The sequence below is a fragment of the Carcharhinus amblyrhynchos genome, chromosome 12 (assembly GCF_965287045.1).
Source record: "Carcharhinus amblyrhynchos chromosome 12, sCarAmb.v2.hapA, whole genome shotgun sequence".
Taxonomy (NCBI): domain Eukaryota; kingdom Metazoa; phylum Chordata; class Chondrichthyes; order Carcharhiniformes; family Carcharhinidae; genus Carcharhinus; species Carcharhinus amblyrhynchos.
Genome location: NC_137335.1, coordinates 72258924 through 72285610, shown reverse-complemented (window position 1 = coordinate 72285610; position 26687 = coordinate 72258924). Strand labels below are relative to the sequence as shown.

The 26687-nt window shown below is 40.3% G+C and overlaps 1 protein-coding gene and 1 pseudogene across 1 annotated transcript in view; one reads left to right on the top strand and one right to left on the bottom strand.

Moving 5' to 3' along the window:
• prkd3 (protein kinase D3) overlaps positions 1-26687 on the bottom strand; it is a 345856-nt gene that overhangs the window by 22928 nt on the left and 296241 nt on the right. Inside the window, exons 13-14 of the mRNA XM_080200692.1 lie at positions 9685-9961; positions 889-941 (exon numbers count right to left, since the gene is read on the bottom strand). Coding sequence (XP_080056818.1) covers positions 889-941; positions 9685-9961 — 330 coding nt within the window. The remainder of the gene's footprint in view (positions 1-888; positions 942-9684; positions 9962-26687) is intronic.
• Positions 5156-5243, top strand: LOC145351237 (U5 spliceosomal RNA; annotated as a pseudogene).

Here is a 26687-nt window from a genome sequence, read left to right as displayed (position 1 = left end):
GGCTTTTTGAGGACAATTAGAGATGGGCAACAAATACTATGCTAGCGATATCCACATCCCATGAAAAATATAAAAACAGGATAGTCTAAATTTTCTTATTGCCTGTTTCGATTCATTTTATGATTACCTTAAATTGCCCCCTCTTAATATCTTCCTGACCATTGGAAGTAATCTCCCATCTTTATATCTTTTAAAGATCGCAATAATCATACAGACCTCCATCTGGTCGACTATCATCCTTCTCAGCTCTAGTGGAAAAAAAACAGATCTTGCTGCATTTGAAAATGGACTGTTTCAGTATCTGAGCAGTTACGAATGGTGCTGAGTATTGTGAAATCATCAGCATGCATCCCCACATCTGATCTTATGATGGAAAGAAGGTAGTTGATGAATCAGCTAAAGGTGGTTCGGCCTAGGATACATTTGTCCACATTGAACTGCAACAGCCACTTATTTAGATAACCTACTGGCTTATCTATATCTTGATCATGTCATACACACCAATCATTTTTTTGAGTGCATCACAATATTGTTTCCCTAACTTCTCAAAGTCCAGATCATTATGTACACATATGTACATAAAAGTATATAATTTATATTAAACCAATGATCACCTTGTCAATATTCTTTAAAAAATCTATATAAACCACTCCCACTGCCTTTCCTTTATGCAAGACCCTAATTTGTCTAAAGAATTCTGCAAGACCATTGGAAAATCAATTCTCAATCAATTGATTGGCTTGTTCTTCAAGTGTTTGGCAATTTTGTCCTGCGTTTAGAGTTTCTGATATTTTATCCTCAATTTAGTTAATATTAACCAGCCTTTAATTTCCTAGTTTAAACTGTAAACTATTGGAGCTCTAGGGAGGAAAATAGGCCTATACTTACCACATTCTCCTGGACTTGGCAGTTAGATACGGAAATGCTGAGAGACAGGTCTTCTGTGGAAAAAAATGACAAAGATGGTCAATGAGCAGAGTTGTATTAAGATTATTTAGTAGCAGAATTATTTTTGTATCATCAAAATGCTGTTCCACTGTTACATAGGATTACATAAATTGTACAGTATAGAAAATGTCATTCAGCCCAACTTGTCTATGGCAGTTTCACACAAGTGTCCTCTCGCCGGACTTCATTTAACCCTATCAACATACCAGTCTATTCCTCTCTTTATGTGTTTAGCTAGCTTGCGCTTAAATGTATCTATGTACTTTAATGACTCTTGGTTCCTCACTTGTCCCTCTACTTTGTAACACAACTACTGCCTTTGAAGGAATTATAACTTCACATGCACACATTGTGATTTGCAAGAGGTGGTATTTTTCTTCTGGCACCTTAAATCCCTCTTTCAGCACTAAATGATTCCTTCAAAGCAGGCAGGTGATCTATTCCCAGGTTTCTGCCACTAGAAGACATCAGCTTTTCAACCAGATTCTCCAACCAAAGAATAATGAATGAGCTTGGGAATCTGAAAAGAGAGCCTCACATTTCAACTATAAAATCTCCTGTAGGCTACCATTAATCTGTTTCACAGCATGGACATCTGCACAAAGGAATCGTTTTGCATAAAAAGTGACCTGAAGATTGGGATAGAATAGATGAAGCCAACCGTGGGAGAGGAGGGAAAGAGAACAATGCATTAATTACCATACAAGGTGTGGAGAGAAGCACAGTTTATAAATTTGACAGATCTAGGAAGGAAAAATGAAATCTAGGAAGAATAGGTCAGTCAGCCCATTGAGATGGCTCCATCATGTTGTCAGTCAAATCATTTCTTTTTAAACCCAATTCTTTGACTTTTGACCATGTCGCTTTAATTTTACAGCTACTGTTTCCAGGTATTTCCCTTTTTTACATCATGAATTTTGCATTATCAAGTAATTCCAATTAAGGAATATAAAATAGTAATGTAGTGCTATAAATGATCAAGATACATGAATTAAATAGCACAGACTGTACAATCTTCAAGGAATATAGTACTTAGGAGCAGGAAGTCATTCAGTCCTTCAAGCATGTTCCACTATTCGATAATGGCTGACCTGGTTGTGGTCTCAAGTCTATTTTGCTGTCTGCCCACCCGCCCATAACCCTTGGCCCACACAACTATTGTTGAACTTTTCATTGAATAACTAACTGTTGAACTTTTCATTGAATAAATTCAATGACCCAGTCTACACTGCTTTGTGGGAAGAGAATTTCACACACTAACAACCTTTAGAGAAAAATTTATCCTCATTTCAGTCTTCAACTCTTATTCTTAAGCTGTGTTCCCAAGTTCTGAGCTGGAATTTTACTGGTCTGTTCACCACGGGAATCGGAGCGGGCAACGGGCAGAGCATGGGAAGGTCTTTTGACCTCGGGTGGGATTTTATGGTTGTGGGACAAGCGAGGACGTAAAATTCCGCCCACAGTTTCTCCCATTAGTAGAAACATCCTCCCACTATCTATCTATCAAATCCTCTCAGGATCTTAACATTTAACATTGTTAGAATGCATTCTGTAAATTTTTTTTCTGGTTTCACTTGAATACAGCTAAGATTATATCTCCTCTTCTGCTAAGAATTGTTCCCTGCCAGTTAATTCTCAGGGGAGGCAGTGACGCAGCAGTATTGTCTCTGGACTAGTAATTCAATGCCCACATCCCATTAAACCAAACAGAAAAAAATTACTTTAAATAGCTCAATCTCCAAGGGCAATAAAACAAGTGCTAAATCCCTCAATCACTGATGAATCTAATGGACAGTACTTAAAGACCTGTATATCCTTGCGAATGTGGAAATGACAAAACTGAGCACAGTTCTCCAAGTGAGATCTTGCTAGAATTTTGTATAACCACAGCAGCATTTGTGCAGCACTTCCTTGCCTTTGACTTCTGGATCTCTGGTATGGAATCATTGGAATTTATATTGCAGCAATATCTCATCACATTTGTTCTGACTCTGGTCAAGAAATCCAAGAATGAATCCCACTACTTTTCTCAAACTCCAGCAAGCTGCTTGGCTATTTGATTACTTCTTGCATTTCCAAACTAGCTTTTTATTTACTTAAACATCTTTTGTTCATCCGTATCTTGCAATGATTCCCCATTTAGGCTGCAGACTTCTCAAAAGGCATCAATTAAGGAGTATGACAAAATAGCCTCTGCTTGCCTGCATGATTGCACCTCCAATGACACAAGAACTTCAACAGAATGCAGGGCTAAGCTGCTTGTTTGATCTGTACCCCTTCTACCACCTTACAATGCACTCCAAACACACACAAGTGCAATGTGATTGCAGTGCGCAACAATAAGATAAACTCACCAAGTTCTTTGATGATGCCTCCCAAAGTGCAACCTCTACCTACATAATAGGACGAAGGCAGCAGACCATCACCCAAGCTCCCCCCACCACCTTGCTTGGTCCCCTGTCCCGAATACACCATCCCAGCCTTGAAAGAGTTTTGTCAGTGTGTGAAAATTCTGGACTTTTCCCCTCCCCTACAGAAGTCCTGAAGTACGGGCATAAATGGAAATTGCCCTGGAAATTTAAACTTCCAATGGGCAATTTCCTGTTGTTGGGGACTCTGCGGGAAAGTCTTCAACTTGAGCTTAGGGTGGAGAATTGGACAAGATAAATATGACTTAATTTTGTCCAGGAAATTTTAAGACTTTTTAAAACCAGGTCTATTAGCTGGGTAATCCCACAGCCAACACCGCACAAGACCACACAATTACCTACCTCGACTCACCTCATTCATTCATTTATCCACACATTCAGTAAAGTACTTGACCCTAAGCTACTTGTCAGAGTAAGGCAACTATTGTCTTAAATAGGGGACTGTTCGCTCCATTCCCTGACTCTATCATGCTCGTTGGAAGGGAGGTGAATGCTTCCCATCTCTGTGTCAGCTGTGATCAGAAGATCCCAAAAGAAATGGGCAGCAGCAACAGGTGAGAATAATCTTCATCAGCAGCGCAAATGTGTGCAGAATTGCCACTGACTGGAAGATTTGGCATTTTTCTCTATTCCTAAACCCAGATACATATACAAATGAAAATTGTAGCCCCTAATCGTGGGGAATATCACTGGAAAATGTCCTTTTTATCTCAGTTCTCTAGCTTTAAACTTCCTTAATCACTCCACAGTCAGTCCCGAATGCCACGTGCCTCGATTTTAAACAACAAATTCTTGAACAGAATCTTTTCAAGATCCTTCTGACAATTCAAGTATGTAACCTCAATGATCATCCTCTGTTCATCATCCCAAATGACCAAAAAACTTTCATAGATTAGACAGCCATAAAATACTTCACAAACCTATGCTGACTCTCTAATTACCTATAATTTTCCAAGTACTCTGCCATTTTCAATGGATTCAAGCAATTTCTCTACTGCTGCATTTAATTTATTGGCCTGTAATTATTTGTTCTGTCCTTTATTTTTGGGAAGCATCCAGATTAGCAAGAGTTCATCGTTAAAGTAGATTAAGGGTTAGGCTGAATTCTGATTACCATTTTCTGCTCAACTTTGCTGCAATATGCAAATAAAAGTCAAATTTTGCTGCTCTTGCTTATTTCCTGGTAGCTGGTTCTTTCGTGGTTTTGACACAGCCCTGGAGGGAAGATATAAAAATGTGCATTTTCTTGGGTGGGGGAAGTGGTGCGTGTGAACATAAAACAGGAAAATAAAAATGGGGGATGGGTGAAAAAAGTGAAGCTCTCCTAATAAAACCAGCGTTAATTGGATCATAGAGATTAGCAGAAGCCTAATACTTAGTGAAATATATCAAATTTCAGCATTATTGTAAATTGTAAATTGTAACTTGTTTAAACAATGAACAAACTTAAATCTCCTTCTAGTTTAATCAAATCCTATTTAATAAACACTATTTTAAAAAACATCAAAGGCCAGCCTCTTGTTTTCAGTAGGCATTGTATTGTCATGTTGTGACAAGCTAAGAAGAACCTCACCAAAGCAGCTTTTAGCTGCCGCAGTGGATTTGTGCTCGGTAAGTGTGTGTCACAAATTAAGTTCCCAATTAATGTATTGCTGACCCCCAGAGTGTGAATTGATTCACTTTGGAAGGAGTAACAGGAATACAGAGTACTGGGCTAATGGTAAGTTACTTGATAGTGTGGTTGAGCAGAGAGATGGTGTGGTTGAGCAGAGGTATCCATACTCCGGTTTCTCTTCAGATTGTATAAATCTTTTGCCTTTTACTAAAGATTTCCATGTGCATAGATCCCTGAAAGTTGGCACCCAGGCTGATAGGGTTGTTAAGGTGGTGTACGGTGTGTTAGCGCTTACTGGTAGAGGGATTGAGTTTAGGAGCCACGAGGTCATGTGACAGCTGTACAAAACTCTGGTGCGGCTGCACATGGAGTATTGCATACAGTTCTGGTCGCCACATTATAGGAAGGATGTGGAAGCATTGGAAAGGGTGCAGAGGAGATTTACCAGGATATTGCCTAGTATGGTGGGAAGGTCTTATGAGGAAAGGCTGAGGGACTTGAGGCTGTTTTCATTAGAGAGAAGGTTAAGAGGTGACTTGATAGAGGTATATAAGATGATCAGAGGATTGGACAGGGTGGACAGTGAGAGCCTTTTTCCTCAGATGGAGATGGCTAGCATGAGGGGACATAGCTTTAAATTGAGGGGTGATAGGTATAGGACAGATGTCAGAGGTAGGTTCTTTACTCAGAGAGTAGTATGAGCGTGGAATGCCCTGCCTGCAACAGTAGTGGATTCGCCAAGATTAATGGCATTTAAATGGCCCTTGGATAAACATATGGATGATATTGAAATAGTGTAGGTTAGATGGGCTTTAGATTGGTTTCACAGGTCAGTGCAACATTGAGGGTCGAAGTACTGCGCTGTAATGTTCTATGTTCTAAATATGACATCAAGGAACCCAAGCAGACTGGAGTGAAATGGGAATGGGAATTGGAGGAAATGGGAATGAGAATTGGGGATATACCTACACCACATGGACTGCTGTGGTTCAGAAAGGCAGCCCATGACCAGCTTTTCAAATGAATTGGGGAAGGGCAATGAATGCTGGCCTAGCTAGCAAAGCCCACGTTCCCTGAATGAATAAAAATAATTCAGAAGTTGTTGCCAGTAATTCTATCTTCTCCAGAACGTACTGTTACAATCAATGACAAATCTACTAATTAATGAGAACTTCCCAGCAGTTAGTCTCACAGTAAAATTTGCACCCTGTTGAACGAGATTTTTAATGAAGTACTATATTCATAATTATCGCTAAAAACCTATGCTTGTCCTGAAAAGCTAACATTATGTTTGTGGGATGTGAAATTTCTTCAAATTCCACATACTTGAAAAAAGAATGAGTGGTGAATTTTAGTTCCCCTTTTAATCCAATCATGATCATTGAGTTAACTATCTCAAATATTTAAATTGCAAATGAAGCTATTCAGTGTTTTAACTTCTGGTTTGCTCTTTGTGAATACTTCAATGTGACTTGCTGTTTACCTTGCACCACTGCTGCTGTTACCTGGAGAGCCCATTGTGTTGGCACCAGATTTAAACTGCTGTGGGCTAAGTGGAAAACCAGACCACAGAGATCATTAGCTCTGAGTTCTGTGACAAGCACCACTGTTTTGCAAAATCTAACCCAATACTTAATAGATCCTTCAGCATGGTACTAAACAGAAGATTGTACTTTCCGCTTAAGGAACAGTGTGCACAAGCCATATTCAGCCAAGTGTACACCCAGCCACCCTGTATGTGCACACAAATACCCATGAGACACACACATGTACACATACTCAAACACCCACACATACACATATCTCCCCACACACACCCCACCCTTCCCACACATATGTACACACACACTCACCCTCCCACACATACAAATACACACTCCCTCCCACACGTACATGCACACACCTCATCCCTGTGACACTACCGTATTTTTAAAATCATATTCTCTGCAGTTTGTCAGCAAACCTTTTGTTTTTGTTATTGGCACCAAGCTGCCTGTTTAGAGGTCCTTTTATTGTGCTTAAATAGTTTATATGGGGTTTTGTTTATTTTTAATCTGGGCCTAACGCGATGCCCTGGGGTTTTATGAATTTACTGCCCTTCTGAATTGTTAGGGGGAAGAATAATTGACAGGTCAGATGACAAGAGTTCATTTACTTTTAGGTTTTGGCTGTTGGCTACCTGGCTGAAGGCAGTGTGTGTATCCCTCCCCATGTTATTAGAAATTGTGCTGTGTTAGAAGCAGTTTTTCTTGCCTCTCTCAAGTGAAAATTCTGTTGTCAGTGGATTACTAGCTAGTGACTAGAGACAGTGGTTTGCCAGTTAAAAGCTAAGAGCCAACAGTGGCTTTATTTTTACTTCGAGATCTGCTAGAAGTTACAAGGCTGGGAAGTCAGAATTTCAATTCTCCAACCAAAGGGAGAAGTTTCAGCATCCTGTGAGCATTCTTAATTTTCTGTGCCAAACCTATGGAAGGTGTATGTTTGTAAGCATGTTTGCTGTATTGGAACAGTACATTTAGCTTATACAATATCTTGGTTGTTTTTTGTATTGTTTGTACTTGGTAAAAAGCTATTGCTGATTTTCTGTGTGTTAACTATATTTCCTTAAATAAACTTTGTTTGATAAAAGCTCCCTAGTGGGTCATTTGAATCAAACTGAAGTAAACATCTTATGCTTACCGTCACAAAATTCAAAGTGCAAAACTTATGATCTAGGCTGACTTTATAAAATACCTTGTAGTTTCTGACCTGGATTATAACATCTCCTAAGTGTACACACACCCACCCTTTCCTATATGTGCATTCCCCCACTGCCGATATGTGCACATATATCACACCCCCACAGGTATATGCACACCACCCCCACACATTCCCTCCCTCCACATGTACACATATACACTATCCCTCTGTTAGGTATGGCAGCATTTCTCCACAGATGCTGCCAAAATGCTGAATTCATCCAGCATTTTGTTTTCATTTTAAGATTTCCAGCATCTGCAAGTATTCTGTTCTTACTGTATTGTAGCCAAATTTGCTGGTGATACAAAAGATAGCTAGGATATTGCCATCTAGCTAATGGATATAGCTAGATGCAAATGGATATAGTTGGTTAGGTGAGTGGGCAAAACATTGGCAGATGGAATGTAATGTGGGAAAATGTGAACTTGGCAATATTGGCAAGAAGACGACATGCAAATGTATTATCTAGATGGAAAGAGGTTGCCGAACTCTGACATACAGAGAGATCTGGATGCCTTGGTACATGTATCACAAAATGTTAGTGTACAAGTAAAGGAAGTAATTAGGAAGGCAAATGAATGTTGGTCTTTATTGCAAGGCGGTTGGAGTATAAAGTAGGGAAATCTTGTTACAACCATATAGGCATTGGTGAAACTGTACCGGTGTACAATTTTTGTCTACTTACTTGTGGATGGAGATAATTTGGAAGCAAATAAGAGAAGGTTCACTAGGTAGATTCCTGGGATGAAGGTCTCCTCTTATGAGGAAAAGTTGAGCCTTTCATAATTGGAATTTAGAAGAATGAGAGGTGGTCTTATTGAAACATTTAAGAGGCTGAGGGGGTTTGATAGGGTAGATGCTGGGAGGCTGTTTTCTAACATGGGGTAGATCTAAGGCAGTTTAAAAGTCTTACTTTTAAACTCATCATTTAAGGTGAAGAGGAGGAGGAATTTCTTTCCTCAGAGGGTTGTTAGCTTTTGGAATTCTCTTCCAAAGAGTAGTGGAGGTTTGGTCACTGGATGTATTCAAAGTTGAGTTAATGGACAAGGGAGTTAAGGGATTATAGGGAACAGGCAGGAATGTAGAGTTAAGGCCACAATCTGATCAATCATGATCTGACAGAACAGCAGAACAGCCTCAATGAATCAAGTGGTGTATTCCTGTCTCAATTTCTTAAGAGCCTATTTGTCTTCTAATAGTGCAAGTTTCACTTATCTGAGAGGGCTGACAAGGTCTCAGTTTAACAAATCATCTCAAAAGCGGTGCTTCAAGCAAAACAGCACCCTCAGTGTCAGACAAGATTATGTGCTTAATTCCAACAGTGGGATCTGAACCATTTCTTCTAACAGAGATAAGACTGAGCCTGGGCTATAGGAAGAGGAGGAAATTCAGAGGAATGAATGAATGGGGGAGAGAGAGAGGAAAACAGCTTAATTTAAGAACTGCTAACAATGATAATTTCACAACCAAAGAAAATAGCTCAAAGCATCGCAAAATATTAACCCAATTTCCAGGGCGAGCAGTCAAAACAAGACATTGCAACATTCCAGAATTCAGGAGAAATTGTTACCACTTATTAGTGATTCACAAAACCAAGTTTACATTGAAAGGCAATAAAAATCCAACTCTAAATTATCAACCCAACAAATGAAACTGACTAGAATTGGGAAATAAAAACAGATCCGACTTAACTGAGACTACTTGCTCAGTATTATTCAAATATCAATGATCATAGACCAATCACCACAAAATACAACAGCCCAACCAAATCTATGAGCATAAGTAACAAAATCATATATAGTTATCGGCAAAGAAAACGCAGTACATACTGTGAATACTCAATGAACTCAGCACTGAAATTGAAGCCAAGCACAAGCCTGTTTGACTCTCACTTTCAAATTAAACCAATGGTCTTCAATGTTTTCAAAAGGTAACAGAACAAGGATTACTTACTGTGCTCTTTGCCTTGTCCTGCAGTGGTGCAGACGCTGGCTTGTGGAGTTACTGGCATTAGGGCCTGTCGAATGGCTTTCTCCCAGCTCTGAGCAACATCTATACCTACTCCTGTGGCAGCCAGGGCATGATTCTGGTAGTTGCCTCCAAGGTTCTCTCCAACATAATACACCATCGTGTCAGTTATGATCTCGAAACAGTGAGGGTTGCTGCCTTGAGCCAGATTTGTAAAATCCCGAGGTGGATCCAACTGCAGAATTTCTGACAATGGGATTTCCTGAGCGAGAGAAAGCAAAGACTTGCCTTAGGAAAAAGTCTGCAAACATTAAGAGTCCATTTTCAAAATCTGCTTGAGCTGGTTAGCAGAGCATTGTAAATAAGGTTAGAAATATATTCTGTCCTTTTGGTAATCTGTCAATTATATGCACAGCCAACCCAAAAACGTTTAGCCAATAAGCTTGAATCATTGCTTGACTTCCTGAGCAGCCTCACAGTTTACAACTTATAATGAAGGCTGTGGTGGTTAAGCTAGAGACAGATGCGAAGATACTAGCACTTCGCTATAATTAGAGCCAGTGTTTCTCATGAGTTGACACAAGGCAGAAACTTTACACACAAGACCAGGCTAACTGTCTTCAGCTGATGTGAGGAATCAATGCACTGATGTTAAATTAACAATTCCCCTTAAATAATTCAGGGGGAAATCCCCACATTGATGGTGACAAAGGCTGGTAAAATCCCATGCAAAGAGACCATCATTTTAGAAATATACATTAAATGTACTGAACTGAAAGGAAATGCCACAATTTTAAACAAACACGGCAACACAAGTTTATTTCTGTTACTTCATGAAAAATGTGTTGGTACACCATAACATTTTAGATGAAGGCGCAACAAAGTATGTTATAATAACAGCTGCTTTTACAGCTATCATTTCCATGTATGTATAGCCGTTTATTTATTATGTATGTAAATGAACACACCCAGTCATGGTGAATTTATTCTGCATGTTTGAAAGCCCATAGATAATGATGATAAATCACCTAGAAGTACCAAAAATGTTTGTTACACTTTCTACATGGATATGTCACGCTCTGCATGCCATCTTAAGTAACAACCGAGGAAATATTATTTTATCTACAGTAGAATGAGCATTAAAAGCAGCTTAACACTGAAGTATGGAGCAGCAGGTTTTTGCTCTAAACTTCCTTTAAGATTGTTCAACTGCTCCAGCTGCTCCAAGCAATGTAGTCCTGATCTGATAGTGTATTTAGTTGACGAAGCATAAAATAACTTTACAGAATGCTGTAGTTCACAAAACCAGTGAAACTGAATCTACTGCAGGGATGGCTCACACCAAGTTCTGGGTTTTATTCACCAGGCATCACCATAGGCTGGCTCTTAAAGTAGAAAATACTATGAGAAAGGAAAACAGATAACTTTTGTCACAACACAATGTTAAAATAATAAGATTTAGAAATAAATATTTCATCAGTTTAAAATGCCTTTCAGTGTCATGAATATTATACATTGAGTTTCTACATGTATAAATATTCTGGTTAGGTGCATTGACCCGAACAGGCGCTGAAGTATGGCGACTAGGGGAATTTCACAGTAACTTCATTAACACTGCAATGTAAGTCTTACTTGTGACCAATAAATAAGCTTATTCCAAAATACCTCTCTGTGATCTCCATACCCTGAGATTCAAAACTGCCCTCAACTTATCCTGCTCCATCTCAGTAACCTCAGACAGCATTAAGTACACCAGCACCAAATACTTTGACCTTCATGGCTTCAGTTGCTTAATTCCCTCTTCAAACCCATAACCTTTCTCTTGCCCTCTCCTCCTGTAAGAACTTTTCAAAACACAATCTCTGACAAGGCTTTTGAATCGCCAACTCAATACCTCCTTCTTTGACTGCATACTCAGGGAAAGTAGAGATTGACAATAATTGTAGCCTCACCAGCAATGCCCAACTGTTGGGAACAAAAGGTTCTTGATATAACAGTCTCCTGTGGCATTGTTCATCAGAGAGCAGGTTGTTGCTATAGTGACTGGAGTGCTACACCAATGGTTACATAATAGCTATTACATCCAGAAAAAAATACAATCCGTCACTCTTCCCATAAACATTTCTTGTTCGTTTCTTCTTCTGTATTGTTAGCTTATCTTTTTACCCCAGTAATGTTTCTTATTCTGTTTATCTTTCTATTTCACATGTTCACGTACGTCCACTTCCTCTTTCTCTCTCACTCGCACATAACTTTTACCCACTCTCCTGCACAGTCCAATCCATTTGTGCTCTCATTCATCCATGTTCTTGTTTGACCTTGTTCTTTCTTTTTCCCCTCGGTGCTCATACTCCTACTTACAATCCATTGCATTCCATAAAATTATGTGAGCTGCTACTGTCCTGTGTTAACTGATTGCTAAGTCTGGGATAAACAAATTATATTAGCACATTTGGGTTATTTATCATGTACACTTAGTCTTCTGGCTACCGTCCAAAGACTCAGAAACTACTATAGATATACAAAAAATGTGGCTATTAAAACATATGCATCCACATGAACATACAAATGAGGATTATGTAATTCTGCTCCACCATTCAATAAGAACTTGGTTGATCTGATTGTAATTTCAAATTCACATTCCCTCCTACCTCTGATAACCTTTCACCCGCTGTCATATCGAGACTCTATCTACTTCCGCCTAAAATGTTTTTCAAAGATTCTACTTCCACTGCCTTTTGAGCAAGAGTGTTCCAAAGACACACAACTTTCAGAAAAAAATTCTCCTCAGCTCGGTTTTAAATGGACAATCCCTTATTTTTAAACAGTGACTTCTAGTTCTAGATTCTCCCACAAGAGGAAACATCCTTTCCACATCCACTGTGTCGGAGATCCCTCGGGATCTTGTATGTTTCAACCAAGTCACTCTTAAACTCCAGATGATACAAGCCAAGTTCTGTAGAAGGATCATTTGGATCCAAAATGTTAACTCTGTTTCTATCCATAGATGCCTTCCAACCTGCATTTATCCAGCAATTTCTGTTTTTATTTCAGATTTGCAGCATTGGCAGTATTTTGCTTCTATTTAATACAAGCCTAGCCTGTCCAACCCCATCTCACAAAATTAACAGTGCATCAAGGGTGCCTTTACTGTCACAACTTTGTGACAATCATGTTCTGCCATTAAAAACACTATTATTTAGTCAAAAAACCAAACAAGACAAAATGCATCATTTGCCTTTCAGAAAAATACTTACCTTAATTAACTGGATATAATGCCAGAAAATGGAGACTGCTCATCTTTGAAGAGTAATCCAGAATAATACAGCTTCAGCATTTCCATTGCAGAAATTGATGAATAAAACCATCTTAAGATATCTCAAAACTATCTTAATCAAAATAACAGGCACTCAGTAGAAAATTAGACTTCTATGGGTTTCATAAATTGGTGTTACATGTGAATGCATGAATGATTGTACAAAAACTGACATACATACTTGACTGGCACAATTAGTCATTTGGCATTTTTTCATACCAAGGTCAGATAAAGATACCTGATTTCAATATAAAAGGGCAGAGAAAGATTCAGTCAGAACCTTTCAGCTACAACACACCTGTCACCCTTTTGAGAGGAAACATGGTCAATGGTCCAACAAAGTCACCAGTCGATGGAGCTGAATGTTAGATGGGGTGTAGAATGGTGACCTGATACAATGCTGCCCAACAGAATTTCTAAGTCATTGCTGTTTGTGCCATCCACAAATTGGCAGCCCCATTTCTTATGTTATAACAGTGACAACACTTCAAAAGTGTTTCTCAGTCTGCAAAACACTTTAGGATGATACTGTGAAAGTCACCATACAAGTCCAAGTTTTTTTTTCTGACTTGTTCTTTCTGGTTTTCTGCTTGAATTTACAAGATTTAATGTGTATCAGACCATACTCTCGCATTTTAGCCCCACACATGCAAGTACTGAACAAAGGTAAATAAAAACTAGAAAGGAACAAGTTAACTTGATTAGGCCAAAAGCTCAGTCACTCTATATAAATGTCTATGTCTATGTAAATATTGAGCATTAGGAGATTAGGCAATGGTTTACTATTTGTGGCAGTTAATAGTTCATCTCCACTAACATGGTATCAGAAGTTAGACAGTATCAGATAGAATGGGACAAGTTACTTTAAGCTCCATTTGTCATTACGCAGAATTTTACCAGCACTGGCCCGCAGGAGGTGGAAATGGAAGCAAGTTAGTAAATTTATGGAGAGCTGCGGAGGATTGGCTCTTCAACCATCTCCTACCATCAGGGAAACTGTTTTAAATATGTAAAAACTCTATTAAGGGCCATTTTATCAGGCCATCAATATTTGCTGAGGGTGATCCCCCACTCCGCGAGGAAGCGGCCAACTAAATGGATACAGCCGCCCCAGCAGCAGCCTGGTGCAGGGTGGGGGATTTTTTTAAACAAAGGGGGATTTCCCTTTGAGCAACTGGCCTCTCAAATATGTTAATTTATTTTTTTCTTACCTGCTGAATGCAACAGGTCTCCAGCAATGGCCACTGCGCCTGGTGATACCGATGAGGCTGCTAGCCCTCTGACTGGGGTGACTGCCAATACTGAATAGGATAGCAACTCTGACAGCAGCAACTAAATTAGTTGCTGCTAAGTTAGTTGCTGCTTCATAAAATTCAGAGGGAATACCCACTGGCAGCCTCTGAGCACCAAGGACACACATTTCTCGCCAAACAATCAGTAAAATTCAGCCCATTATTTCAAACATCGAAATAGCATATCTAGCCATTTAACGAGATTGTTGTCGCCCTTTTCACCATAGCCTTAGAGGGGCCATTGGCATCTTCTTGTTTCTTTTCTGACTTTCTTCATGCCTTCCTCAATTCACACCTCAATGTTGTCCACCTGTTTGATTTTTCTTCCTATTCTGTTTTTACCCCTCAATTTCTTCTTCAAATGCTGCTAAGTTGTTTCCAATGTCCGTACTTGGTTATCTTTCTCTCTCTAATTGTACCTAGAAACCCTCTTGATTCCTGAACTTCTCTTGAGCTAACCTTCTCCTTTGTCTTTCTGCCCATCCAGCTGATTGATCATACTCTGCCATACCCACATTTCAAAAGCTGATATCCTCCTCTCATCCTCACTTTTTTCAGAATCCAACTCTTGCATTCATAGAGTGTAATATCCCACACTAGCCATGTTCCTTCATCTTCACAATGATGTTTTTTTAAAAGTTTAAAGTTTATTCATTAGACTGACAAGGAGGTTTACATTAACACTGCAATGAAGTTACTGTGAAAATCCTCTAGTCACCACACTCCAGCGCCTGATCAGGTACATTGAGGGAGAATTTAGCATGGCCATTGCACCTAACCAGCACGTCTTCTGAACTGCAGGAGGAAACCGGAGCACCCGGAGGAAACCCACGCAGACATGGGGAGAACATGAAAACTCCGCACAGACAGTGACCCAAGCTGGGAATTGTACTGGGTCCCTGGTGCTGAGAGGCAACAGTGCTAACCACTGGACATCCTGATGCTACTTAAGTAACTGGTCATGTCTCCTGCCATGGCTAATCTACTCTCGATTTCATTATTTAATAAACTTTGGTATTTATCTTTGAGCTAAAAGACTTGAAATTGGCTGCTGCCTCTATCTTGCTGCTTCAATTTGTGACTTTTCTATTTCCATATAGAGCCAAAAAGTATTTTTTGCCTCATTTATCTTCAGTTCGAAAGACTGTTCTTTTTGATGAGGCCTGCTATTGTCTCTCGTTCTTCCTTTGTTTTGACGATGAGCATGGTATCGTCAGAATACCTGAAATTCCATATGCTACAACCTCCTCTGAGCAGCCACATATCTCTAGTAACTCTTCTCTGTCACAACATTAACCCACACAGGTATCAGAAGGTATCCATGTCTGATTCCTACTAAGACTGGAATTAGTTTATTTGCCCATCACCGACTCTGTTGACTCCTAATACATTTCTGTACGTCTCTTGTATTAGCCACACAAGATGTCTTCCTTACAGCATCACGCAGGATAATGTCAAAAGTTTTTGGCATTCAATGAACATGAGTCAAAGTTGAGCTTCTTGTTTATTTTCACATTATTTCAGGAGATTTTTGAACACAACCAGAATGTCAGTTGTACCTTTTCCAAGAATGATGCCAAACTTCTCTGCCACTTCTCTGTTCACACTTGTCCCCGGTAGCATCAAGTAATACTTTAGTTCCTAATCTGATGAGATTTAGCATACAATAGTTTGGACAGTCCTTCGTCCCCGTCATCTTCAGCACTGTGACCTTCTCAGATATAGTCCACTCTCTAAACTTGTTGTCCATCTCTCATCAATAATCTCTTTCACTGCATTCATTACTATTTTCACCTCCCACTTTTAGTGCTTTTTTCTGTGATTCCACCTTTGATGTTACTTAGAACTTTTCTTACATCCTCTTTCAGTACCTCAGGTTCGGGTTCTTCTTTTAAATTCCAATATTAAACTTTTCTGGTTCTTCAAATAGTTTCCTGCAATAATTTTCCCTTCTGAGCCTAATCTTGGTTCTTTTTTACTAATTCAAGAAATGTGGTCTTCACTTGCTAGTCCAGCATTTATTGCTCATCCCAAATTGCCCTTGGAATGATGGTGGTAAACTGTCTTCTAGAATCGTTGCAGTCCATGTGGTGTGGTTCTCCCACAGTGCTGTTATGAATGGAGTTTCAGGATTTTGATCCAGTGACACTGAAGGAACAGTGATATATTTCCAAGTCAGTATGGTGGGTGGTTTGGAGGGAAATTTCCTAGTGGTGGTGTTCCCATGTGTCTGCTGCTCTTGTCTTTCTCGGTGGTAGTGGTCTTGGGTTTGGACAGTGCTGTCGTTATCATGTAACAAGTTCAACCAGATAAGAATTATTATTTTCTATTTTTTAATTCAAATTCATACACAACTTTTTGTTGGTGGTAGTATTTTAAAATTTCTTAACCTCCAATTCCATGTCCATCATAGGCCCTATCTCTACAACCATACTCCTCTGATAAACAGCTAGGCAAGTTTCTACAGTTTGTGAATTATAAACTCACTACAATCAAGCATTTTGTCAGAAGACAAAAGCAGATAGCTGAGAAACAGATCCACTTAAAGGAGTTTTCCTTCTGTCTTGTAAGCTATCTTGTCAAAGCTCTCAAAACATGCCTCCTAGGGAATGCCCCAGAATGAAGGTCAGTTTAGATATTAGCCCCTTGGGGAAGTCCAAGAACGAAAGTCACTTTAGCTATATGTCTGATTTGGAAAAGACCGAGTATTAAAAAAAATGGAGATACACCAATCTCCCTGCATTTCAGTGGCTCAATGATGATAGAAAACATATTAATTCTAATCAGGACGTATTAATTATAATCAACTAAAAGTTGATTAATGAATCAACATTTTGATTCATTAAAAATACATTTCTTTCTCTCCCTCGTGGGAGGAAGACAGATGGCGCTTTCAGTTAGTGAAACAAAAACCCAAAATAAAAGATAGTAGCAGTCCCATCAGGTGACTATACAAATGAACACTCATCACAGACCTGGCTCTTTAAAGAGACACATTTGTCTCTGTGGTTTGCACTAGAAGCATTATGATGTTAACATTTTCTGTTCATGTGGGCAAAATGAAAAGAAGTTGTTTAAGCAGCAATTCAATTCTGAACTGTACACTCATTTGATTGATAAAAAAAATTAAGTGATGGTAAGTGAAATCCACGACTGATCAGTTCTTGTAGCAGTCCAAAGCAACCTGTGATGAGTGGTGTGTCTCACGGGTCAGTGTTGGGACCACAACTTTTCACAATATACATTAACAATTTGCAGAAAGGAACTGAAGGCCTGTTGCTAAGTTTGCAGACGATACAAATATATGTAGAGGGACAGGTAGTATTGAGGATGCAGGAGAGTTGCAGAAGGATTTGGACAGGTTAGGAGAGTGGGCAAAGAAGTGGCAGATGGAATATGATGTGGAAAAGTGTGAGATTCTGCACTTTGGGAGGAGGAGTGGAGGCATAGACTATTTTCTAAATAGGGAAATGCTTAGGAAATCAGAAACACAGAGGGACTTTGGACTCCTTATTCGAGATTCTCTTAAGGTTAACATGCAGGTTCAGTCAGCAGTTAGCATTCATGTTCAGAGAGCTAGAATACAAGAGCAGGGGTGTACTGCCATTTATATAGATGATCTGGAGGAGGGGGCTGAGTGTTGAGTGACGAAATTTGCTGATCATGAAGATGAGTGGAAAAGCAAATTGCGTGGAGGGTGTGGAAAGTCTGCAGACAGATCTGGATAGGCTGAGCGAGTGGGCGAGGACCTGGCATATAGAGTATAATGTTGGCAAGTGTGAGGTTATCCACTTCAGCAGAAATAATAACAGGAGGGATTATTATTTAAAAGGCAAAAAGCTGCAGCATGCTACGGTGCAGAGGGACCTGGGGGTCCTTGTGCACGAGTTGCAAAAACCCAGTCTGCAGGGGCAGCAGGTGGTCAAGAAGGCAAATGGAATGTTGGCCTTTATAGCGAGGGGGATAGAATATAAAAGTAGGGAGGTCTTGCTGCAACTGTACAGGGTACTGGTGAGGCCGCAGCAGGAGTACTGTGTGCAGTTTTGGTCGCCGCTCTTGAGGAAGGATAAATTGGCCTTGGAGGGAGTGCAGAGGAGGTTCACTAGGCTGATACTGGAGATGAGGGGGTTGGACTATGAAGAGAGACTAAATAGACTGGGTCTGTACTCGTCGGAGTTTAGAAGGACGAGGGGGGATCTTATAGAGACGTATAAGATAACGAAGGGGATGGATAGGGTAGAGGTAGAGAGATTCTTCCTGCTTAGAAAGGATAGCAGAACTAGAGGGCACAGCCTCAAGATAATGGGGGGGGGGGCAGTTTAGATCAGAGTTGAGGAGGAACTTCTTCACTCAAAGGGTGATGAATCTCTGGAATTCTTTGCCCGTTGAAGTGGTAGAGGCTACCTCGCTAAATATATTTAAGTCACGGGTAGATATGTTTTTGATAGACAAGGAAATTAAGGGTTATGGGGAGAGAGCGGGAAAGTGGAACTGATCCACTTCAGATCAGCCATGATCTTACTGAATGGTGGGGCAGGCTCGAAGGGCTAGATGGCCTACTCCTGCTCCTATTTCTTACGTTCTTATGTACTTCTGAGGTTGTATAAGGCTCTGGTCAGACCCTATTTGGAGTACTGCGAGCAGTTTTGGGCCCCCTTTCTAAGGAAGGATGATCCCTGGAATGATGAGCTTGTCGTATGAGGAACGGATAAGGTCTCTGGGTCTGTAGTCTTTGGAGTTTAGAAGGATGAGGTGAGGTGGGTGGGGAATCTTACAGTATCCTGTGAGGCCTGGATAGAGTGGAGTGGAGAGGATGTTTACACTTATACGAAACTGCAGGGCACAACCTCAGGCTAAAGAGATGATTCTTTACAACAGAGATGAGGAGGAATTTCTTCAGCCAGAGAAAGGTGAATCTGTGGAACTCATTGCTGCAGAAGGCTGTGGAGGCCAGGTCATTAAGCATCTTTAAGACAGATAGGTTCTTGATTAATAAGGGGATCGGAGTTATGGGGAAATTGCAGGAGAATGGGGATGAGAAAAATATCAGCCATGATTGAATGGCGGAGCAAATTTGATGGGCTGAGTGGCCTAATTCTGCTCCTATGTCTTATGGTTGAAGGAGGCCCATATTAGTTTAACTTAAGGGCAACAGAACATTCATACTTGCAAAATTATTTGGCCTATAAATTGAATTCACTTGCACTTTAAATCTGACATAAAATGACAGACATGGCTCTGTTGGTAGCACTCTCCTTCTAAAGGAGAAGGTTCAAGTCTTCCTCCAAGAATTCATTACAGAAATCAAGGCTTGACACTAGTGCCGCACTGAAGGAGGCTTTTGGATGAGCTGGTAAACTGAAGCCTTATCTACCCTTTCAGCCGAATGTAAAAGGCACCACAGCACTATATTGAGGGATGTGAGAAGAGGACGGGATAAGGAAGTGGAGCAGGTATTTTACAGGCGGGAAGAGAGACAGGTGAAGGGAGGAAAGGAGTGGGTAGGATGGCGAGAGGCCAGGGACGTAAGGAAAGGTTAAGGGAGAGAGAGAGAGAGAGGAAGGACTGCTGCTGTGTATTTTACCTCAAGAAGAAGTGCTTTCAGCACTTTTGGCCTTCATATACAGGGCGTAGGTCAACTACTGATGGATATTTATGTTTAGGTGGATGGGATATTGTAAGCCAAACAACTTCCACCTTGCACAATCAAACCTCTTTCTCAGCCATGATTAAAAGTGTTTCAGTTCCAAAAACAACAAGCTTTCCAGAAAGCAGCTCTGAAGCAAGTTTTCAGAACTGATGTTGCCTGAAGGAGAGCTCATACATGGGGCTATTATTATTTGCATGGGTAATGCACCATTTCAAATGCCAAGTAACATGAGAATACAACAGTACCTATTGGTGTAGCACCAGTAGAATCTGGAGACTCTCAATCTTGAAATATATGAGACATTTCTAAAATTTTTATATTTGAATTTACCGAAGACTTTCACTGAAGTCTTTCACTGAAATATTTCAGTGCTTATCTTGGGCATTTCAAAACTGGATAAAAACAACAGGGAGATAAAAGAATTGAAAACTTGTGGACATGGGAAATAATTTGATGTATCAGTATGTAATAGACAAAGGTTTAAAGTTCATTAAATTAGTTAGAATGCATGGCTGAAAAAGAGCACTTAAGTTCAGCATTTACACTTCAAAACATGCAAAACAATTAAGCAATTAGATTTTTAACTGCAGGCAAATGAAACATCAAACAATAAAAACAAGTTAGAATTTGAAAATAAAAAATCCTAAGAAAGATCTATATGGTATGATTTACATCTGTTATAAACTAATAGCTCTCAAGGAAAAATTATGTTTAGTGCCATGTGCTGGATATAAATCTCTTGAGTTTTTATGATATATTTTGCTTGCACCATCAATTCAACTGGATCTGATAAAGAATTAGATACGTAATGATATGTAAGATTGTTTTAATACAGCATATTTCTTTGTGGGTTAGTTCCAAATCACAGTAGGTAGTGCACATGCTAGTTAGGCTATTGTTGTGGTTTGTAGGTTTAGAAAGTTTATGCCCTGACATTCATTTTATGATCATGAAGAAGGGAAAATTACTTTTGATAATTCAGTTGGGATGCCATTTCTATGAACTCTAAATATATAGCAAAATTGCATATCATACCAGAGCTTAATGTGTCACATCCCTGTCCCCCACCCCAAGTCTCAATTTGACATTAATTTCTCAATGGGTGCAGTGAGACAAACAGGTCTTTACAATCATTGTCAATGGCACTTAAAAGTGACTCTCTTTCTTCAGACGTCAAATTTAGCATTTGCATAAAGCTACGGTTACAACAAGACAAAGTTAAAGGTAGACTTACCAGCAACACAGTACTATAAGTTGTCTGCATTAAATCAAAGAATAAAATTATTCCCCCAGAACAATAAACTGTCAAGCTGCTATGGGAATGGAATGAGTGGTCACCAGGTAATTCTGGTCTGGAATATGATTTGGAGACAAGGTGACCACTTAAATATACCCCTGAACAAATCGACAAACAGAGCATGAGCAGAAGGCTGGGATCAAATCTCTCATTTTACCCTTTGAACATCTGTACATCCGGGAAAGAACAGAAAGAGAAACTGGGGGAAAATAGAAGAAAATTTATCCAAAACACCCTGCTTTGTCCCTAACCATGCCCCCCCCCCATAACTTTTCTTCCTCTTTTACTGACTTTTTCTTTTTTATCCTGACATCACATTGTTGTTTCTAACATTATAAAATATTCAGATATCCGCGTATATCACTCATGTCTTTTCTCCATGCATCAATGTTCCGAGTTCCTTTTTAATTCACTATTTTCACGTCTTCCTTTTCCTTTCTTAATATTAAAGTAGCATCCCAACTCATTAGCTATATTACCTCTGTATACAGCATAGAACAGCACTCAGTTGCAGGCAGCTGTATAAGCTGCATTCCAAATTCTTGTGCACGATTATAGGAAGAAATAGAACACTTCAAGTCTCCGAGTTTCAGTGCTTGGAAGTTACATCATTGCCATTGCACAATTTATAGTCACGGTAAATGCTGGTAACTGACCAAGTTTCTGCAGAGATTTTATGCATGTTTTGAATTAATTTACCTAACAACAGTTATTTTAAGTGCTCAGAGGAAAAAGGACAGAAGAAAATTTGAAGTAATTATTGAAATGTCATTCATGAATATACTGGTACAAAGACATATTTGACACCATCAAAATGTGTGTGAATAGTCACTACAGAATATACAGAAAAGGAGGAAATAGTTAAATTATTCCCAAAAAGATACTTTGAATAAGACTTCTAAACATTAATAGCAACTGATGAGTAATTTCACAGTAACTCTAAGATATAATACACTGAATTGAAGTTGTAAACCTACCCCTAAGCCACTGAAATTTCATTAGCTGCCTGGTTAAATCAGTCACCTCACCATTTTTCAAACGTTGGGTAATTATTTCAAGTGGAAATCAAAATCTCGAGTCAGGAGAAGCTGTGTCTTGATGCTCGAGGAGGCAGATGTGACCTGGTGCCTTACTTGTACCAAACAAGACAATTAGCATCAATGTATTCAAGGGGAAGCTAAATCAGTCATAAGAACATAAGAAATAGGAGCAGGAGTAGGCCATCTAGCCCTTCGAGCCTGCCCTGCCATTCAACAAGATCATGGCTGATCTGAAGTGGTTCAGTTCCACCTTCCCGCTTTCTCCCCATAACCCTTAATTCCCTTGTCTATCAGAAACCTGTCTACCCGTGACTTAAATATATTCAGCGAAGTAGCCTCCACCACTTCAATGGGCAGAGAATTCCAGAGACTCACCACCCTTTGAGTGAAGAAATTCCTCCTCAACTCTGATCTAAACCGGCCCCCCTCCTTATTTTGAGGCTGTGCTCTCTAGTTCTGCTATCCTTTCTAAGCAGGAAGAATCTCTCTACCTCTACCCTACCTAGCCCCTTCATTATCTTATATGTCTCTATAAGATTCCCCCCTCAGCCTTCTAAACTCTAACGAGTTTAACGAGTCAATGATGGAGAAGGAGTAAAAGTATATGGTGATAGATTTAGATGAAAAAACTGATAGGAACCTTCCATCAATACCAGCATGGACCTGTTCAGCCAAATAGCCTGTTTCACTGCTGTAAATTCTTTAAAACTTTGTGGAAGAGAAGTGTAAGTAAGTAATTTGCTGAAGTGCACAAGGGATCACAGAACTCTCTCTCCTTAGAGAGTGGGCAAGTGATATCATAGTTAATTTTCTCCAGAGTCACTAACTTGGTGTTATAAGCTCAAATCTTTGGTCTCTAGACTGTTAGAGACCAGACCCAAGACAGATGATGCAAGGCATCCTGTAAAATCCTGATGCATGGAGATACATGGGAATTGCCCCAGTAGTACAAACTTCTGATGGGCAGATGCCCTGCTGCCCAAGTTCCTGCATGACCATCTCCAAATCCCCCCGCCCCCACCAGAGAATGATTTGGCCTCACCCCCCCACCCCTCAACCAGAGAACAATCTGGCCTCACTCTCCCATCCCCCCAGAGAATGGTCTGGCCTCACCCTGTCCCCCCCACCAGAGAATCATCTGCCCTCCCCCGCCACCAGAGAACGATCTGCCCCCCAAGGAAATGACCTGGCCTCATTCCCCCCCCACCAGAGAGAGAATGGTCAGGCCTCACCCCCACCCCCTGCCTCGCCAAGAGAAAACGATCTGCCGCACCCCGCCCCCACCAGAGAACGATCTGCCTCCCAATAGTTTGGCCTGAGGAACATTTGACCTGCCTCCTCCTCCCTCTCCACTAGACAACGATCAGTCTCCACCCACCACCAGACAACAATTGGCCCTCCCTCCCTACCCCTCCTCCCCACCCCAACAGAGATACATCTGATTTGAATCCTACCCCTCCACCTCCACTGGACAACGATCTGAGCTCACACCCCTCCCCCTTACCCCCAACCAGAGGATGATCTGACCTGCCTCCCGTCCCACCACCGATCTGAGTCAGAGAGCCGTTGGAAGCTCTGAACTTGCTCTTCAGCAGCTGGAGCGCCCAATTCTGACTTTTATTCAGCATGTTCATTTCAGCGTGATTCCGGATTGGTGAATGCGGCAGTAAAGGGGGAAATGCTGATAAAGTTGGGTGGGCAGTTCATTAATTCAACTGAAATACATGCAAATCGCCATTGTGCCCATTTCAGGTGCGAAGCAGATTGCTGCCATTCTCGGGTTTTGGTAAAGTGGCAATCTGCGCGGACACGGGCGATGATCGTGTTAATGCCTCACACCTGACTTTATCACCGGCGCAAAGGTAAAATAGGGCCCAAAGGGTGGTTATAGAGGGTTGTTTTTCAAACTGGAGGCCTGTGACCAATGGTGTGCTTCAGGGATCGGCGCTGAGTCCACTGTTATTTGTTACTTATATTAGTTATTTGGATGAGAATTTAGAAGGTATGGTTAGCAAATTTGCAGATGACACCAAGATTGGATGCATAGTGAACAGTGAAGAAGGTATCTAAGATTGCAATGGGATCATGATCAATTGGGGAGTGGGTTAATGAATGGCAGATGGGGTTTAATTTAGATAAATGTGAGATGATACATTTTGGTAAATCGAATTGGGGCAGGATCCATTCAGTTAATGGTAGGGCGTTGGGGAGAGTTATAGAACGAAGAGATTTAGGGGTACACGTTGCGAGCTCCTTGAAAGTGGAGTCACAGGTGGACAGAGTGGTGAAGGCAGCATTCGACATGCTTGATTTCATTGGTCAGAACACTGAATACAGGAGTTGGGACGTCTTGTTGAAGTTGTAGAAGACATTAATGAGGCCACACTTGGAAAACTGTGTACAGTTCTGGTCACCCTACTATAGAAAGGATATTATTAAATGAGAAAGAATGCAGAAAAGATTCATTAGGATGCCACCGGGACTTGATGGTTTGAGTTAAAGGAGAAGCAGGATAAACTGGGACGTTTTTTCCCTGGAGCACAGAAGGTGTGATCTTATAGAGGTCTATAAAATAATGAGGGGCATAGATAAGGTAGATAGTCAACATCTTTTCCCAAAGGTAGGGGAGTCTAAAACTAGAGGGTATAGGTTTAAAGTAGAGGGAGAGATACAAAAGTGTCCAGGCGGACAATTTTTTCACACAGAGTGGTGACCGTGTGGAACAAGCTGCCACAGGCAATAGTAGAGACAGACACAATTTTGTCTTTTAAAAAGCATTTAGACAGTTACATGGCTAAGATGGGTATAGAGAGACATGGGCCAAACGTGGGCAATTGGGCCTAGTTTAGTGGTTCAAAAGAAAGGGCAGCATGGACAAGTTGAGCCAAAGGGCCTGTTTTCTTACTCTATGATTCTGCTGCTGCCTCACCTTCACCGACTCTGTTTACTGGTGTTAGACAGAATTCTCTACGCTGTCGATTTCTCTTTTAACTGGGATCCTACATAAAAAGGGCAGTGGCATCAGGTCAGGAAAATCCTCATCGTCACTAACAATGCACCCAGCATTGTCATTGACCTGAAATTCTAAGCGGTGGCACAGTAGTTAGTACGGCTGCCTCACAGCTCCAGGGACCCAGGTTCAATTCCAACCTTTGTTGACTGTTTATGTGGAGTTTGCACATGCTTCCCATGTCTTTGAGGGTTTCCTCAGGTGATCCGGTTTCCTCCCACAGTCCAAAGATACATAGTTTAGGTGGATTGGCCATGCTTGATTGTCCCTTAGCGTCCCAAGATAACGGGGAGGATGATGTGCCATCTCCAACACTCTGAAATTCTGCTTCTAGCAACTTTCAATTTTAGCCTCTGCTCATCTTTCAGAGGGCAAAATCAAGGATGCTTGACTGACAGACTGTTGCATAGGTTGTTCGATAAGACATCAAAACCAATTTATCATAATCATTAAACTTCTAAGGGGAAGAGGGCAAGTAAATAAAAACACATACAACATAGTACTCCATGCAGAAGTGCAATAACATGAACATTGATATGCCTGGATAAAAATGGGGAATATAACATATTGCATGCATCTGTAGGGGTTTGTATAAATCAATATAATACCAAATTTAGTTACATGTTTTCAAACAACAGTTGGATAAGAATCGGTGTACACAGCCAAAGAAAGGTCAATGTGATCATACAAGTTGCTCAGCTAAACATGCAGGAACTTCAACTTTCTGCAAAGAACCAAACATTCATTCTGCACTACATATCTTGAGGTGCAGTTTTATCTTCTCTGCTCAGAACTGCAACACAGGAAACTCAAACTTAAGTCACTGAAAAACAGTTGACAGAGAACCTAGCTAGTCATCAATAAAAATGTAATAATGTGACTGAAGGACTTGGGTGATGTTACTATTGCAAGAGTGAAAAAGTAGTTGGTAACTGGCAATTAAAGCTTAAGCTAAATCCTTGAAAATCACTTCAAAAATCTTTTTAATACTTAGTTATAAGGAAAGTCCTTGTTCTTTTTGGGAACAGTATACACCAACAAGTTTCTGCACTGTTGGTGCATGATAATGCCTACACTAAGGGACTAAATAACCACACATTGTTGGTGTAAGTGTAATCATTGGGCTCACTTCTAATTTTGGCACTACAGTAACAGATTTGGTGCTCCAAGCCATTTGTTGCTTCTTGGATTCACTTAGAAATCGGCAATTTCATTGCATGTGACTTATGAAAAACAGTATTCAAAACGTTTCTTGCTACTTGCAGTAACTGCAGAAACATGTGGGATGTGTCACAGGATATCACACTTTACAGTTGGTCTTATTATTGCTTTATCTGAAGCTCTACAAAATCATCTTATGACGTTTTCTCAGTGATGTTACCT